General features: G+C 39.2%; 1 protein-coding gene across 7 annotated transcripts in view; it reads left to right on the forward strand.

Annotated features, from left to right (window-relative positions):
• Positions 1-16,694, forward strand: part of CDKAL1 (CDK5 regulatory subunit associated protein 1 like 1) — a 653,139-nt gene that overhangs the window by 565,829 nt on the left and 70,616 nt on the right. For all 7 annotated transcript variants that reach the window (XM_039521853.1, XM_039521854.1, XM_039521852.1 and 4 more), the window contains exons 14-15: positions 11,301-11,384; positions 15,213-15,377. In XM_039521853.1, the coding sequence (XP_039377787.1) occupies positions 11,301-11,384; positions 15,213-15,377 (249 nt within the window). The remainder of the gene's footprint in view (positions 1-11,300; positions 11,385-15,212; positions 15,378-16,694) is intronic.

Genomic DNA, 16,694 nt, shown 5'->3' on the forward strand with positions numbered 1-16,694 from the left:
CCCAGATCTCCTGCCTCCCAGTCCTGACCTTTAACCACATAGGCTGGGCTTACAACAGAGCAAGCCGAACAAGACAGACTGAAGTAAATTCCACATCTCTGAGAACTTTTTTTCATATGATAATTTCTTATGTGGGTAATCAGACTTGAAAATATAATTTGACAGAACTGATATAAAAATAAACTAAATTTCTGATTCCCTTTTAGAACAGAGGAGCAATGAGGAGGAAAGAGAGCAAAACATAAACTTACAGAATTTAAGAGGAAGCAGTTACTTTAAGGACCAGTTGTCGTTTTTAGGTCACCGCTGACATCTCTGAATATAATTTTCATGTGAAGTGCATGGCAGGGCTTGTATGTGCTTGAAGAAGCTACATTTTCACAGCAGGAGACCAAATCAGAATGAAGCAGTCAGATGCAGGTGCACAGTAATAGAAGCAGGCTATTTACCCTGAAGCTTGAGTACTGGGCCAAGAAAGCAGACGCACTCTAGCTCCAGCTCTCTCTCTCTCTCTCTCTGGTAGCTGTGCCAAAAGTATTCATAAGGGGACCAAGTAATTGTTGTTCAGTTGTATTTAATGAGATGCATTGCCCACTGCTCAGCGACTGAGGCACTTTCTTTTGTTGTGCTAATTAGGTACTATTAGAGCTGGCTGTCCTTTACTTATACCTAATCCTTCCTGCTTGCTCATCCTCAAGCCAGGCTGGCAAAGGGTTGAAAGACGGAGGTTTATACTGCATGCATCTGTTGTATAAACCTGTTTTAAACTCTTAAATAGTGTGGCGGTAAGAGGCATAGTATGTGTAGCATGTGTGTACAGTCTATATGCACATCTCGGAAAATAAAATCATTGCAATTTAACATTTAGAGGCTGATCTGTCTAATAAAGCTAGTCTAAAAGTGCCTTATTTTTGGATCCTAAGCATGCCATTTTTGTTCATTTGAATTTACAGTGAAATAAAATGTGAAAGCTTGGTAAAGTTTGACTACTTTGTGCTTGGAATTCCAGCTTGTCCTAATGAGAGCTGGTACCTTGACTGTGCCCAAAGCTCTTATCAAAATAGCAAACAACCTGAAAAATGTAAGTAAGGAAAAATTACTGACTGATGTAAAGCATAAAATGGCAGTATTTTGCAGTGCTGGGGCTAAGCTGCCAAAATGATCTGATGAGTTTGGTGAGCTCAGTAGTGTCCAGTGTCTCTGTTTTTGTTTTTTAAATGCATGAAATTTGTTTCAAAATACAGCTTTCATTCTCTTTGTAAAAGGTTGGTAGTCTGTTTTTCTAAATAATTAAATTCTTGTTTTAGTACATAAGGCAGCATGCTCTGGAGCAGCGGTCCCCAACCTTTTTGGCACCAGGGACCGGTTTCATAGAAAAAAAAATTTCCGCGGACCTGTGGGATGGTTTTGGGACGATTCAAGTGCATTACATTTATTTTTGTACTTTTATTTCTATTATTATTGTAATATATAATGAAATAATTATACAACTGACCATAATGCAGAATTAGTGGGAGCCCTGAGCTTGTTTTCCTGCAACTAGACGGTCCCATCTGGGGGTGATGGGAGACAGTGACACCCGAAGTGTGTTGCTTATGTCCAGTCTACTCCGTAATCTCGTTTTGGTTGCTGTCACTGCAGAAAACCCTGCTTCACAAAGATAGGGTGGTGAAAATGGAATTAAGCTTTTCAGTGCTTTTGTGGAAATCTCAGGATATTCCGCCTTGACTTTAATCCAGAACATATGGAGATTTGAAGTCGTCTCAAACATACTTTTAAGGCCACCGTCATTTGTGATCTCAAGCAGTTGATCCTCTTCTAGCATGGATAAAGTTGATTCACCTGGCTTATTCACAAATGGGTCGCGGATCCATTCCTTCCCAGTTCGGTGGTCTTTTGTGGTTGGGAAGTAATGCTCAAACTCTTTTGAAAGCTGAGATAGGTGATCATGCACCAGCTGGGAAAAAGAAGGTCCTGGCTCAGTCTCTTTCAAAATCTCTGCTAATGTTTGAAACATGTAAAAAATCCCAATGTTCACTCGTCGCCCCCATAATTCTAGTTTGGCTTTGAATGCAGCCACTTTATCTGCCAACTTGAACACAGTTGTCGTTCTCCCCTGAAGTGACAGATTGAGTTCGTTGAGCAGGTTGAATATGTCACACAAGTAAGCAAGTTTTATGACCTATTCTGTGTCACTGAAATGTGCTGCCCGTGGTGACTGTTTTTCTGAAAGAAATCTCTGGAGCGGCTCTTGTAATTCAAAAACTCTGGCTAGTGGTCTACCTTTAGAAAGCCATCTCACTTCTGTGTTTAAGAGAAGACGTGTGTGCTCTGCATCCATCTCCTCACAGAGCTGCGCGAACAGACGTGAGTTAAGGGCATGTACTTTAATGTGGTTGATAATTTTAATCACATCCTGCAAAACTTTGTTAAGTTCAGATGACATTTTTCAGCTAGCTAGCATTTCTCTATGGATGACACAGTGCGTAGACTCACATTCAGAAGCGACCTCCTTGACCCGAGTAGTGAAACCAGAAAGCCGTCCAGTCATAGCAGCTGCTCTGTCCGTGCATATAGAGACACAAAATGACCAATTCAGTTTTCCTGACATGTAATAATTCAAAGACTTGAATAGTTCTGCAGCCGTGGTGTTGGTTGGCAACAAAAGTGCACATAACATATCCTCATGCACATCCTCCTGAAAAATATATCGCACAAAAACAAGCATTGTTGCCTTGTTGTCAACATCGGTAGACTCGTCAACCTGGATTGCGGACCACGGTGACTCATTCACCCTCTCTAACAATTGTGCCTCAATATCCTCTGCTATTTCATCAATTCGTCTAGTTATGGTGCTAGCCGAAAGAGGAACACATGCCACCTTTTGAACTACAGCCTCTCCTAAAAGTTCACGACAAATGTCCTTAGCAGCAGGCAGGATCAACTCTTCACCAATAGTAAAGGGCTTCTTAGCTTTAGCAATGCGGTTAGCCACTAAGAATGATGCTTTCAGTGCAGACACATTTGATGAAGTGGTGGCCTTCAGTAATTGCTTCTGTTCTTCGTGTTCACGTTTTTTTCTTTTGAAAAACTCCAAAGGCTTGTCTTTTAATGCAGGGTGCTTGGTCTCCATGTGGCGAAGCACTTTGAAGGTTTCATGGCTTCGTTGGATAGCCGGTCGCCACATATTATACAAAGCGGATGTGGAGAATGTGAGTCACCTGCTGCAATGAACCCATAATTTAAGTAGGACTCTTGGTATTTTCTTTTAAATGCAGCTTTCTTTTTGTTGGCCGTCTTAGAGTCTTCTGCTGTCTCATCATTGGGTCTTTCCCCCTTTTCAAAGAAGCTTTGCAGCGACGTTTGTTTTTTACTCATTTTGGCCAGGGTTAGCTTGTGGGCTTACCAAAACTGTGCGGGAAAGAGGCACGGATGGAAGTGGTAAATAAAATAATGGGCGGGCCACGTGCGGACTAATATAAGTGTCGGATTCTGACTTAAAGCCTGCCACCAGATGCAGCTGTACAATTGAAGTACATCAACTCACTTGCCACTATAAAGCCTGCCACCAGATGCAGCTTAATTGTCACTTGCCACTCACTGATAGGGTTCTGATATTAGTCTGCAAGCGATTGATTTATTATGGTCTCTGTGCAGTGAAACCTCTGCCAATGTAATCTGTTTTTGCAGCCGCTCCCCAGCGCTAGCATCATGGCCTCAGCTCCACCTCAGATCATCAGGCATTAGATTCTCATAAGGAGTGCAAAACTCCCTCCATCGCATGCGCAGTTTACAGTAGGGTTCGCACTCCTATGAGAATCTAACATCTGACAGAAGGCAGAGCTCAGGCAGTAATGCGAGCAACGGGGAGCGGCTCTAAACACAGATGAAGCTTTGCTAGCTCACTCACCGCTCATGTCATAGCCGCTCATGTCCTGCTGTGCACTCACCGCTCATGTCCTGCTGTGCGCTCGGTTTGCGGCCCGGTTCCTAACAGGCCATGGACCGGTACCGGTCCGCGGCCCAGGGGTTGGGGACCCCTGCTCTGGAGGACTATGTATGGGACTAGGAAACTCCTGAGTTGTGGTCTTGATTCTAACACTTGTTCACTGTGAGGCCTTGGAAGTTTCACTTAATCTCTGTTTCTTCAATTGTAAAATGGATCATAGAGGTGTTGCTAGAATTAATAGGTTAATGCTTGCATGATTCTGAAGATGCAAAGCCCTATGTGGGGTTAATATTTTGATGTTACGCAAATATAATTTATCATACAAATATAATGTAGAAAACAACAAAGGGGAAATCCAATGCTGGAAGTGGCCAGCATTGATGATACCTCCTCCACACCCTCATCCCAGCAAGACAGAGGTCATCTTATAAGAGTTCTGAAAGGGAGGAAGTAGACACTTGTTGTTCAGGTCAGATTTATACACAGCTTTTGTACTAATTTAACTATGTTGGTGAGGGATGTGATTTTCTCAAAATAGTCACATTTGTATAGCCGCCAGAGTTGTCGCAGTTATATTGATATAAAGGTGCCTTATATTGGTATAGTTTATTTCCCTTCCCATATGATATTAGTTATATTTCTATAAAGCATCTTTATACTGATATAATCATTATACTAATATAATTGCATCCATGCTGGGGGTTGCACCACTTGACCTATTCCACTTTCAAACTGGGATGGTTAAAGCAGTACAAAAATTGCGTGTTGACAAGCCCCTGGAAAACACTGATGGTCTCTGTCAGAGGTTCTGGCACCAGCTTTATAAATGGAGAAGTTGATGTCGTACAAACTGGAGAAGCAGCATTGGATTGCAGAAAACAGAGGATGGCAGTAGAGAGAGTGTGGGGGAAACATGGACTGAAGGAAAAAGGAACTTAGTATGTTCGGTCACATATTTCTATGGAGAGAAATTGTTAAGAAATCTTTGACATGTTGCCTTCATTCCTCATAGCTTTGTGCACACGCTTGCGCTCTCTCTTGCCGCCTGGCCTCCACCCGCTGAAATGGGAAGAGTGAGCAGCTAAGATGCTTAAATGAATACCACAAAATGCTTAATTATAGTTCCTGAGAAATTTGGTCTCTACTAGCTAAAGATAACTTTGGCCCCTAAGAAATAGATGCAATAATTTGAAAAAGGATTTAGGGGATGGGATGTAAGAATGCTCCTTTTCATGAACATCATTATTAAAATGTTTATTAATGATTTAAATATTGAGACATTAGAACAATTTACACTGAAAAGTAGGGGCATTCTAAACTATGTGTTGCTTAAATTAGTTTAGGCTTTCTGGTAAAGAGGGCTAAAATATTCTTGCATCTATTTATCAGAATACTCTGTTATCACAACAAAAGCTTGCGGTAGAATTTCTGTTAACTGTTAGTATTTCAAAATACCATATACAAATTAAACTTTTTTTTCTATGGGATCTAAACTCTGTCAAAACCATTGCTCTGTAATTTTGGGGGTCAAAGGGCCTGATCCAACCGCCACTGAAGTCAACAGAGAGACATTCACTGACTTCAGTGGAAATTGGATTGAACCCTACCAAGATTTTGTCAGTGTAAGTCACTGGAGATGGCTATCAATAACTTTCTTTGCAGTATATTATAAGGCCTTGTTTTATGACAGCATTGTACAACATACAGAAATGCAGGCATTCTTAAAACCTTTCTAAAAATTACTTTTAGCCCAAGAGAGGCTGTTTAAACATCCCCACCCCCCAAAAAAGCACAGCTTTGCGTGAGCCTGAGAAAAGAAGAATGCATAAACAGTCAGAAGAATTACTGTATTCCCTGAAGAGCATGCATCACATGCTCTGGCTGTTGTGAGTGATTAATCAAAATGGAAAGGTTATAATTTTCATTAACTAAATAGGAATAGGACCATACTTTTTTTCCCAAGTGTAATTACAGTGGTTCATTGGTGACATTACACTGCACTAATTAGTCTAAAGGGGTATATGGGGTCAGTCTTTTGCAGTGACACTAGAAATATTATTTCATTGTTTAAGGTCAGAACCTTGTATTTAACATATTCCGAGCAGCTTTGATAAAAACTAATCTGACTAAAGCGAAAAAAGATGTTCGACATTTCCCACCATTTATTCATTTTAGAAAATTGGTCAGCTGAAAAAATTGCATTTTATGATATTCAAAAAAGGAAAAGCTGAGTTACAAAATTATTGTGTCACAGTTTATTGTAGGATGAACAAAATGATATATAAGTTTATTGAAATAATTTGGTTACCTGGTATGAGATTTATAAACTGCCTGGCAACTGTTGTGTGTAGGAGGGGATTAGAGCAGTAGTGCTTGTTGAACTCTCTGTGCATACAGTGTAACTGAGAAATGAGCATTTGTCTCACACAAGATGTCCGGCAGGTCTGCTACTGCTGCTGTTGCTATTTTTCAAACTGTCTGCAGGAAACAGTGAAATCCTGCTCCAGTAAGATTCCTGAAGTCTTTCTAAGCCAAAACTCCAGGGCAAATATTTAGTTCCAAATATTGGGTAAGAATTGTTCCTGAGTAAGTTGCAGAGTCATTCTCTAAACTCCAGAAGTCAGCTTTCACATATACTTTTGAAAATAGACAAGAGGAAAAAAACAATAATAAAAATACTAGTTTTCATTTATGAGTACATACGTGAAAAGGCAGCAAAGATGACTGTTATGACTTCTGGCTTGTTATCCACATATTTAAATCTTTCAAAGGAGAGGTAAAACTGAGTATTCACAGTATGTTGGACAAATTTCAGTTTTGCTAGCTACACTCTGCCTACTTATATTTCTCCTTTATTATAACTGGAATACACTGTGCTCATTTTCTGTCTTAAAATGTGTGACCATGTAATGCTCTAGTTCCCATATGCCCAGCAACATAATTGATTAAATACAACTTTGTATTTTCTCCTCTTTTCCCCATGTTCACTAGAATTTTGAACATATTAATTCTATGACTACCCTGTGGATCAAAGGGGCCTATGTTCATTGTGCCCATGTATGCTCCTGATGGCCTTGGTCAGAACAGCTGGCAATGCATGTATGAAAAAGCCACGGCTTATTTCAAATGACCAAAACCATTGTGTTCTCTACTAAATGATCAAAAAATTTGTGTTCTCTACAATTATTTTTCACATATGAATAGTGATGCTTTTTCCCCCTCCAATTAACAATGTCTAACTCTGCCTTATAACTTTTTAAGTTGATTTATCTGTTAGCACAGAAATTCTTAATTACAGCAACAAAGATGACTTTCAGTTCCTTCATTCCTCTGCATTTATTCCCAAGAAATTGCCCACTCAAACAACAGCTGCCATCCTGAAGGCTTTGGCTTTCCTTTGGGCTGATGTTATTCACATATGTTATCCTTTGACTGCAGTCTCTTGTCCAATTTCTCTTCCGCTGCTGTCCTTTTTACACTGCACCTGCCCATCCCACTCTCTCGAGGTATGATAAGAGGGTCCCAGAAGCAGCATTCATATGGCTCCAGCTGGAAATCCTCCAGCTCAGCCTTGTCTTGGACCCAAGGAAACAGAATGCTTACTAAACCACCTGACATATGTGAGATAGTATGAGAACGTTAAGCAATTGGACTAGAACTGCCCATACCCAAAAGAAGTTGGAGTAGGTTGATGTTGCTGTGGTGATATATCAGTATATTTTGACAGTAAGTTACGATGTTGGTAAACATTGCAGTACAATGTCAGGACATGAGTGACTGGTCATTTTTGACCTTCTTCAGTGCCATGCAATGGCACAGTGTTGGCCCAAAAATGAGTACTGCTGGTCTGAAGCTTCCTTCCACTCTTTGCAAAAAGATGTACTGTGGGCCCACTTCCTGCTGTAGTACTGCAAACCCATTCTGGATTCCCTTGGGGTCTTAAAATCATTGCCAGAAATTTCATGGAGACAACAGCTTATGGACCAAATGACTGGAGGATAGCTAATGTGATGCCAATTTTTAAAAAGGGCGCCAGAGGTGATCCCAGCAATTACAGGCCGATAAGACTAACTTCAGTACTGGGCAAACTGGTTGAAACTATAGTAAAGAACAGAATTGTCAGACACATAGATGAACATTATTTGTTGGGGAAGAGTCAACATGGTTTTTTGTAAAGGGAAATCATGCCTCACCAATCTACTAGAATTATTTGAGGGGATCAGCAAGTATATGGACAAGAGAGAATACAGTGGATATAGTGTACTTGGATTTTCACAAAGCCTTTGACAAGGTCCCTCACCAAAGGCTCTTAAGCAAAGTAACCTGTCATGAGATAAGAGGGAAGGTCCTCTCATGGATCAGCAACTGGTTAAAAGATAGGAAACAAAGGGTAGGAATAAATTATCAGTTTTCAGAATGGAGAGAGGTAAATAGTGGTGTCCCCCAGGGGTCTGTCTGTACTATTCAACATATTAATAATGATCTGGAGAAAGGGGTAAATAGCGAGGTGGCAGCATTTCCAGATTATACAAAACTACTCAAGATAGTTAAGAGCAAAGCAGACTGCAAAGAGCTACAAAGGGATCTCAAAAACTGGGTACCTGGGCAACAAAATGGCAGATGAAATTCAACATTGATAATGGCAAAGTAAAGCACAGTGGAAAACATAATCCCAACTACACACATAAAATGATGGGAACTAAATTAGTTGTTACCACTCAAGAGAGAGCTCTTCGAGTCATTGTGAATAGTTCTCTGAAAACATCCACTCAGTGTGCAGTAGCAGTCAAAAAAAGCAAACAGAATGTTGGGAATCATTAAGAAAGAGATAGATAAATAAGACAGAAAATATCATATTGCCTCTATGTAAACCCATGATATGCCAACATCTTGAATACTGTGTGCAGATGTGGTCACCCCATCTCAAAAAGGCTATATTATAATTGGAAAAGGTACAGAAAAGGGCAAGAAAAATTATTCAGGGTATGGAACAGCTTCTTTATGAGGAGAGATAAGATTGAGACTTTTCAGAGACGACTAAGTGGGTATTTGATAGAGGTCTATAAAATCATTACTTTGTGGAGAAAGTAAATAAGGAAGTGTTATTTACTCCTTCTCAGAACACAAGAACTAGGGGTCACCCAATGAAATTAGTAGGCAACAGGTTTAAAACAAACAAAAGGAAGTATTTCTTCATACGACGCACAGTCAACCTGTGGAACTCTTTGCAAGAGGATGTTGTGAAGGACAAGACTATAACAGGGTTCAAAAAAGAACTAGATAAATTCATGGAGGATAGGTCCATCAATGTCTATTAGCCAGGGTGGGCAGGGATATTGTCCCTAGCCTCTGTTTGCCAGAAGCTGGGAACAGGCGACAGGATGGATCACTTGATGATTGCCTGTTCTGTTCATTCCCATTGGGGCACCTGGCATTGCTCGCTGTCGGAAGACAGGATTCTGGGCTAGATGGACCTTTGGTCTGATCCAGTATGGCCGTTCTTATGTAAGTAGAAAGCTCTCTGTTCATGGGAAGTGTTCCCTATAATCTCATTACACTGACAGTTGTTTCCAGTGGCCTTTAGACATGCACTTGCAAAACCCTTCTGGGGATTTGAATTGGATAATTGTTACACTGAGAGAAAAATAGCATGGAAAATTTGGGGACATAGTATTGTTACATTAGATCTGTTTTACTAAAACTTTAATTCTAGCATTATTTGTAATTACAGAATTCCCTGAGAACCATTGATAAATACTTAAACTGTGTTATAAATAACTCTCAAACATTAAAATGTGTACAAACAAGCACAGTTTTCTCCCTGTAGGAGTCTCTCTGTCCTAGTCTCTACCAGCTCTTAATCCATGAATATTTCTACTAATTTTTAAAGAAGATCCAAAAATTATGTTTAGTGTGTTTTTTCTTCACTACTTGAACTGTGTAAATTCAGTCAGTTTATCTGGGTCTTTCTAGCTTTCTCAAAGTGATTGTTTCATAGAAGGACCTCACAGTTTTTGTGTAACAGCCATTTCTCAGATGTGGTGGAAGTGATTTTCTTTAAGTGACAGGTGGTCTTTAATGGAGCTTTGTTTACATATACTAAATGCTTAAAAGCTAGAACATGGTGACGAGTCTCAAAATGGGGGATAAGAATAAAAGCAATAAACAAATTGCTGAGAAGCAGTAATTCGAAGAATGCATTTGTCAAACAAGTCAGAAAAAATCCAGTCTACGTTCAGATAAAACGTTCAGCTACAGTTGGCCCAAGCTAAAAACGTGGATACGAATATCCCTGAGCTAGGGAAAAGTCCAGATCTGAACTTCTTAAGGCAGTGTAAGAATGCATCAAACCAAAACCACTCATTCAAACACCTCTGAACTTTGAGAAAATTCAGGTCTTGATCTATGCTTGATTACTCAGGCCTATCTCTAAATACACTTGGCTCCCCATGCTCAACTTTTTGGCAATGTCATAAAATATGATTGGTGCCTTTTAAAAGATATTATTCACAATGGGCCATGTTTGGAGATAATAAATATGTGATAGCTTTTTTTTCCAGTGATTATGCTCCCTTGAATGTTATTGAATCTGTGTGTTTTGTTAAAAGATTTCCTCCTCATAGTCAGTCTTCTTAATCCAGGAGTGAAAAACTGTGATGACTACACCTATTGCCATGGGAACGAATATGATGTCACAAATACAGCATTGTGATATCGCTGCGGAGGGAGGAAGAAGATGGGCTGTGAAGGAATAAACCATTTTTGTTTTGTGTAGAAAATGTGGTTAAAGAATTCTGAAAAATGTGAAAGGTGAATGGACTTGTTTTGTGCTGGTATATCTGGAGGTTTTCCACAGTATCACAGTTCCTCATCACTCACAGATGGTTATTACTAATTCATTGTATCATTATGAAATTTCAACAAATTTGGATCTGGCAGCAGCCTGTGTCTAGCTCATTTTTACAAATTATTGCAAATAATACAGAAAGCTGCTGGGGCTTTGTTTGCTTTTGTGGGGTTGTGGACAAAGGTGTATGTCTAAAATATTTTGATTTCTGACACCCTATTCATAAGGAGTGAAAAAATCAGATTGACTTTTTGCATTAAAGTTTCACATTTGAACAACATGTATATTACACCATGCATTTTCAAACTATGTTAATTTAATGTAATCAAATGGTCAATATTATCTTACAGGCAGTTTAATGTATTTAATTTTCTTGTTTTAGCTGCTAAATTAGCCAAAGGCACTCTGTTAAATTTAAAAGGAAGTTTCTGGAGGCATCCTCCTTCAGGGAGTATTTTATGGGTTTTTCTCTCAGACTCAACTCTTTACCTTTCTATTTTCCAGGTTGGTGAGAGACAGAGAGTTCTGGTGACAGAAGAATCTTTTGATTTCCAGTTTTATGTTGCTCACAATCAATTCTATGAGCAGGTACTGTAAAATAAATAAACAAAATTAAAATCTCAATAATTTTCTTTTTACTTTCTGGTAATCTCCCTAAACAAGGCCAACAGTAAAAGTGCTACAGTTCAAAAGAAAGGCAAAGGAGAAAATGCTGCCTGCCAAGAGGGGTACAACTATCTAGACTCATTAATGGAAGATTCTGGATCATGGTGTTTTGTAGCTGTGAAAATACCATAAATGAATTAAAATATAAGTAATGGATGTTTGTGTACATGGATACACATAAAAACTGATGATTTTCAGTAATCTTTCAGATAGCACTTCTGGACACTGCAATTTGGCGAAGTCTTTGTTAAAAAAGAATAGAAAAAAGGCAAGAAAGATCTTGATTCAGAAGGAGCTTATGCCTCTTGTGTTTAGACTCATAGCACTTCAATCTTAAATATATGCAATTTGTTTTTAAGTATTTGTTTGCAAATGAAACCCTTCCACGTAGAACACAACCCTTCTGAACTACAATACCCACCTCACAAAATTATCTGCATTACTTAAATGCAGATAATAAGGGTTAATTTAGTTTTCTTGCAATTGTCTGTATTTCACTTAGTTTTTGCAAAAAAAAAAATGTTAAGCTAGTATTCCTTTCTTTTACTGCCATATAACATTGCAAGCACCTGTCTAATTTTCTGCATAGTGTATGGAAGATCTCTTTCAGCATTGTGTCACCACTTGACCTTCAACCTTGGGTGCCTTACAGTGCTTTGCTGCTGTAGATCCCAGCCTGGGATTCTCACAGCAAGCCTATAAGCATGCAGGTCACACCCTGAGTGTCTGTGTACTAGATAGCCCTGGCTTCCAGCTCTAACCCTATCATCCTGTCTACAGCCCCACTGATTTTCACCAGCCCTGGTTACAACCAGCAGAGTGATCCTAACACACTCCCAGTCCTGAATTTCCCCAGAACCGTGTGTCCTGACGTGTTTGTCCCTCATTTGGACCATTCAGAGAAATAATAAGGTTCGTTGCTGCTTTAAAGATACAAAAGCACATTACAGCTTATTATCTTAAGGGGCAGGAGGGATACAACCTTCCCTTCAAGCACAGCACTGAGATGGTTTATAGTAAAAATAAAACACAGTCATTAACAAAATATAGGTGTTCAAATATAAGGAAAGAAGATAGATTTACTAGTAAAATGCTTTCTAGTGGCTAAGACTTGACTTGACTTAAGCTGCAGTCTTTGTTCAAGGTAGATTTCTTGCCAATCTTCCTTTTGGCCACCCATGGGTAACTTTCTCTCAGTCAGGACCTTCCACAGAAACACAAGGAACTGGTTTCTCTTATCTTTATAGGTAAAAGATCTTTGCCTAAGCAAGTTTCTCATTCAGTTTCCATGGACTTTAGTCCCCCCTTGGTTGAATTATCCATCTTTCTCAGCTTGCAAGAGCTCTGTAACCTTGTGTCTGTCTAATGATGGATACCAAAGATGGCTTCTGTCTTTCTCATATCTTCCAAAGTTCAGTTACCTTTTTGGAAGAGGCAGGATGACCTCATGCTGCTGTTTCCTTTGTGTGGGATTCCCATCCCCTTGTTTGTAAATGGACTTCCATAGTTTTGATTCTACCATGCTTAATGTACATAGAAGACAGGTAAATAGCTGTGCCATTCCCTCCTGTATGAGAGAGACCTTTTTCTTCCTTTGTTTGGACACAGACTGTAAAGCCTAATATCAATGAATATCTATAATTCTTTATGTAGTGTTAATACATACATTTTACAATAATATTAATCAGTTTGTCATGGGCTTTCATAGAATATGTCATTCAATAAGCTTTTATAATACAGTTGTATTGTATACAATTAGTTGATTCAATTGCTTATGACTTAAGGTTCAGACACTCTGTTTTTATAGCCCAGAGAAAGTTTCTTTTCCCTGTTGAAAGCTGTCTCCTCTCCCACTTGTTAGCTTCATAGCTTTGTATACCTAGATCTAGGGCAGACCTGTTTACTAACTCCCCTTGATATGCCTGCTTTAAATACACTTTAGTCATAAGCCCAGCATATATCCATAATTCTTAATACACACTGTGTACACGCATCATTTTTAAACACATAAGAAGCAGGAAGCCTGCCAAACAATCAGTGGGGTCACTGGATGATTGAGGTGCTAAAGAAGTACTCAAGAAAGACCAGGCCATCGTAGAGAAGCTAAATTAATTCTTTGATTCAGTTTTCACTGCAGATGATGTGAGGGAAATTCTCACACCTGAGACAGTCTTATTATGTGACATTTCTGAGGAAATGACCCAGATTCAGGTGTCAATAGAGGTGGTTTTGGAACAAATTGATAAATTAAACAGTAATAAGTCACCAGACTAGATGGTATTCACCCAAGAGTTCCGAAGGAACTCAAATCTGAAATTTCAGAATTACCAATTGTGGTATGTAACTTATCACTTAAATCAGCCTCTGTACCAGATGACTGGTGAATAACTAATTGATGGCAATTTTTTTAAAATAAAGGCTACAGAGTCAATCGTGGTAATTACAGGCCCATAAGTCTAACTTCAGTACCAGGCAAATTGGTTGAAAAAGCAGCATTATCAGACTCATAGATAAACATGATATGTTGGGGAAGAGTCATCATGGCTTTTTAAATCATGCCTCACCAATCTATTAATATTCTTTGAGGGGTCAACAAACCATGTGGACACGGGTGATCCAATGGATATAGTGTATTTGGACTTTCAGAAAGCCTTTGACAAGGTCTCTCACCAAAGACTCTTAAGAAAAGAATCATGGGATGTCTACACTGCAGTGTAAGCCCAAGGTTAGTAGAACTCAAACTTGCAGGCCCTGGGTTTCTTAACCTAGGGCTTGAGTGTCTACACACATTTGTAACCCAGGTTAGGAGTTGCTGAACTCTGGAGCCTGGGGCTCCAGAGTCTACACTGCATTATGTAGGCCCGAATCCAACCACCCATATCCGAAACTTTCTAGCACCCTCCCAAAATGTGGCTGCTCTAGTCCTTTGTTCATGGTGCAATGTGGGAAAACTTGATTGTCTACCAAACTTGACTGTCCAGAGGACAAAAAAAGTTGACCCATGGGATTGTGGAATTCTTTTAGCAGACTTGCAGAGCATGAGTCCAGTGGTGCTACACCTACACTGCAAAGCAAGAGGGCTTGACTGCTGGGTCCTGGCTTGACTGAAGCTCAGACCCTCCACTTCCATGGAGTCCTGGGACCCTGGGTCTGAGCCCTGAGTTACTGCAATTTGTGTGAAGATGGAAGGGGGGTTAAGCCTGAGCCTGAGTGCAAACCCTGGGCTTATGTTGAAGTGTAGACATACCCTTCTACAAGAGGCCACAATCAAGATATGGGTGAGGCTCTGTATAAACACATATGGACATTGTTTATGCCATGAAGATCTTACAGCTGAAGAACCAATAGGTTATCATGTAATAAAGAGATGAAAAAAGAAAGAGTTAGAGACATCTAGTAGAGTTATCTTGAGCAAGTAACCTTCGGAGGTGTTTGGATTTGATTCCTGATCTAAATTTTGCAGTTCACACCCACCTCTTTTGTCTGCAAAAGGTATTACTCAGGCAGTTAAGCATAGTTAAAAAGAGCAGACCTAATGCTGAATAGCTCTTTAGGAGTACAAATGGGAGATATTACCAAACAGAGATGGTTTTTAGGGGGAAGTAGAGCATGCAGGTGAACAAGATTTGAGTTTTTCACACTGACCTTTCACCAAAACTCTGCTTTCTGAATGAAATCTGTGGTGACTTGAGTCCTAAGACGTTCACCATAGGAAATGTGTCTGTACCATCTGAACAATTTCTTTTAAAGGTTCTCGTGCCAAAAGACCCTGAATTCATGGGTAAAATGGTAGAAGTGGACATTTATGAAGCAGGGAAACATTTTATGAAGGGACGGCCAGTGTCAGATGCCAATGTGTTCACTCCATCCATCACCAGACCACTAGCAAAAGGAGAGGTTTCCGGTATAACAGAGGTGAGTAAAAGACATTTTCTGCTTTACTACACCAGTAAAACAACAGCTATTCAAGAATAATGATTCCAGGCTCTGTTTCTGTTTTCCTTTATAGTTCCCTTTTTATGTATGTATGAAGTTTTAATCTTCTGACAGTTTGAAATCTGAATTTAAAAGATGTTTTTGCTAATGCCCATAGTTTTATTTTCTTTTGCCTGTAAAGACAATAATAAACTTGTTTCTTGTTGCAGGATGTAACACAAGGAAAGAAATTATTAGCAGGGAAAAGATTCAACACCAGTGATTTATATAATCTAGTATATCTCTAACCTAGTAAACTTTAGGAAGGAATTGTATATTTTTCTTTACCAAAATATTTGTAATATAGAATGCATTAATTTTAAGCCTGTATTAAAATACCTCAATGTACATCTTTCCAGAGGTTCAGATTCCACCAGTGGAGAGAAGTATTGTATACTTCTAACATATTCAGTTGAAGCTAGACAGCTGATTTAGTCGTGCAGAGAACATAAAACTTTTTTTCTTTTTTTAAATGTAACTTTATCCTGTATTTTATACCTTGGCAAATATGGCAGTTTACCAAGTGTCCTCTTACATGTCATGGAGCTCCTGTTGTAAAAGCTGATGGAGTGTGAAATGAGAATGGGTATCACATTTCTAGGCATCATTTGATGTCCTTTCTCCAGCAGAATTGTTAGGAGCTCCAAAAATATATGTAGCAGTAGTTTAGTGTATGGAAGAAAGATACCTGACAATTTATTTAGTCACCTTGGTGCTTTTTCCTTTTTACAGTAAATTGTAGACAAGTATTAATAAGAAGAAACAATTCAGTCGTTACAGTGTGAGATGGTTGTTTTAAAATGGACACTTGTGGACTAATGCTCAGATAAGTTAGAATGATACCTTGAAGAGGTTTGGCTGTGGAAACACAGTATTACAGTGTAATAAATCTGTACGTGCAGTAATGTGTTTGACACATCATGAAACATAAGTAATAACTGGTGTGTGTGTGTGTGTTGGGTTTTTGGCCTGGCATAGGACTGTTACGGGAGTAAACAGCCAAAATCTCAGTGACTGATTGGACTTAACTACTTAAACACAGCTGGTTTTTTCATCACGTTTTTTAAAAATAATCCACTGGAACAGAAGCAGAGCTGTCATTAAGCTGAGTATGTGTTGCCAAAAGCTTGTAGCATGGGAATGAGCAGACTTGAATGCTGACTGATATTTTATATGTTAAAAGAGAGAGAAAAAAATTATTAGAACCAACATGATTCAAGTGGTTTCAAAACAACTGCGGAGATACAGGCAAGGTGC

The sequence above is a fragment of the Mauremys reevesii genome, linkage group 2 (assembly GCF_016161935.1).
Source record: "Mauremys reevesii isolate NIE-2019 linkage group 2, ASM1616193v1, whole genome shotgun sequence".
Lineage (NCBI taxonomy): Eukaryota > Metazoa > Chordata > Testudines > Geoemydidae > Mauremys > Mauremys reevesii.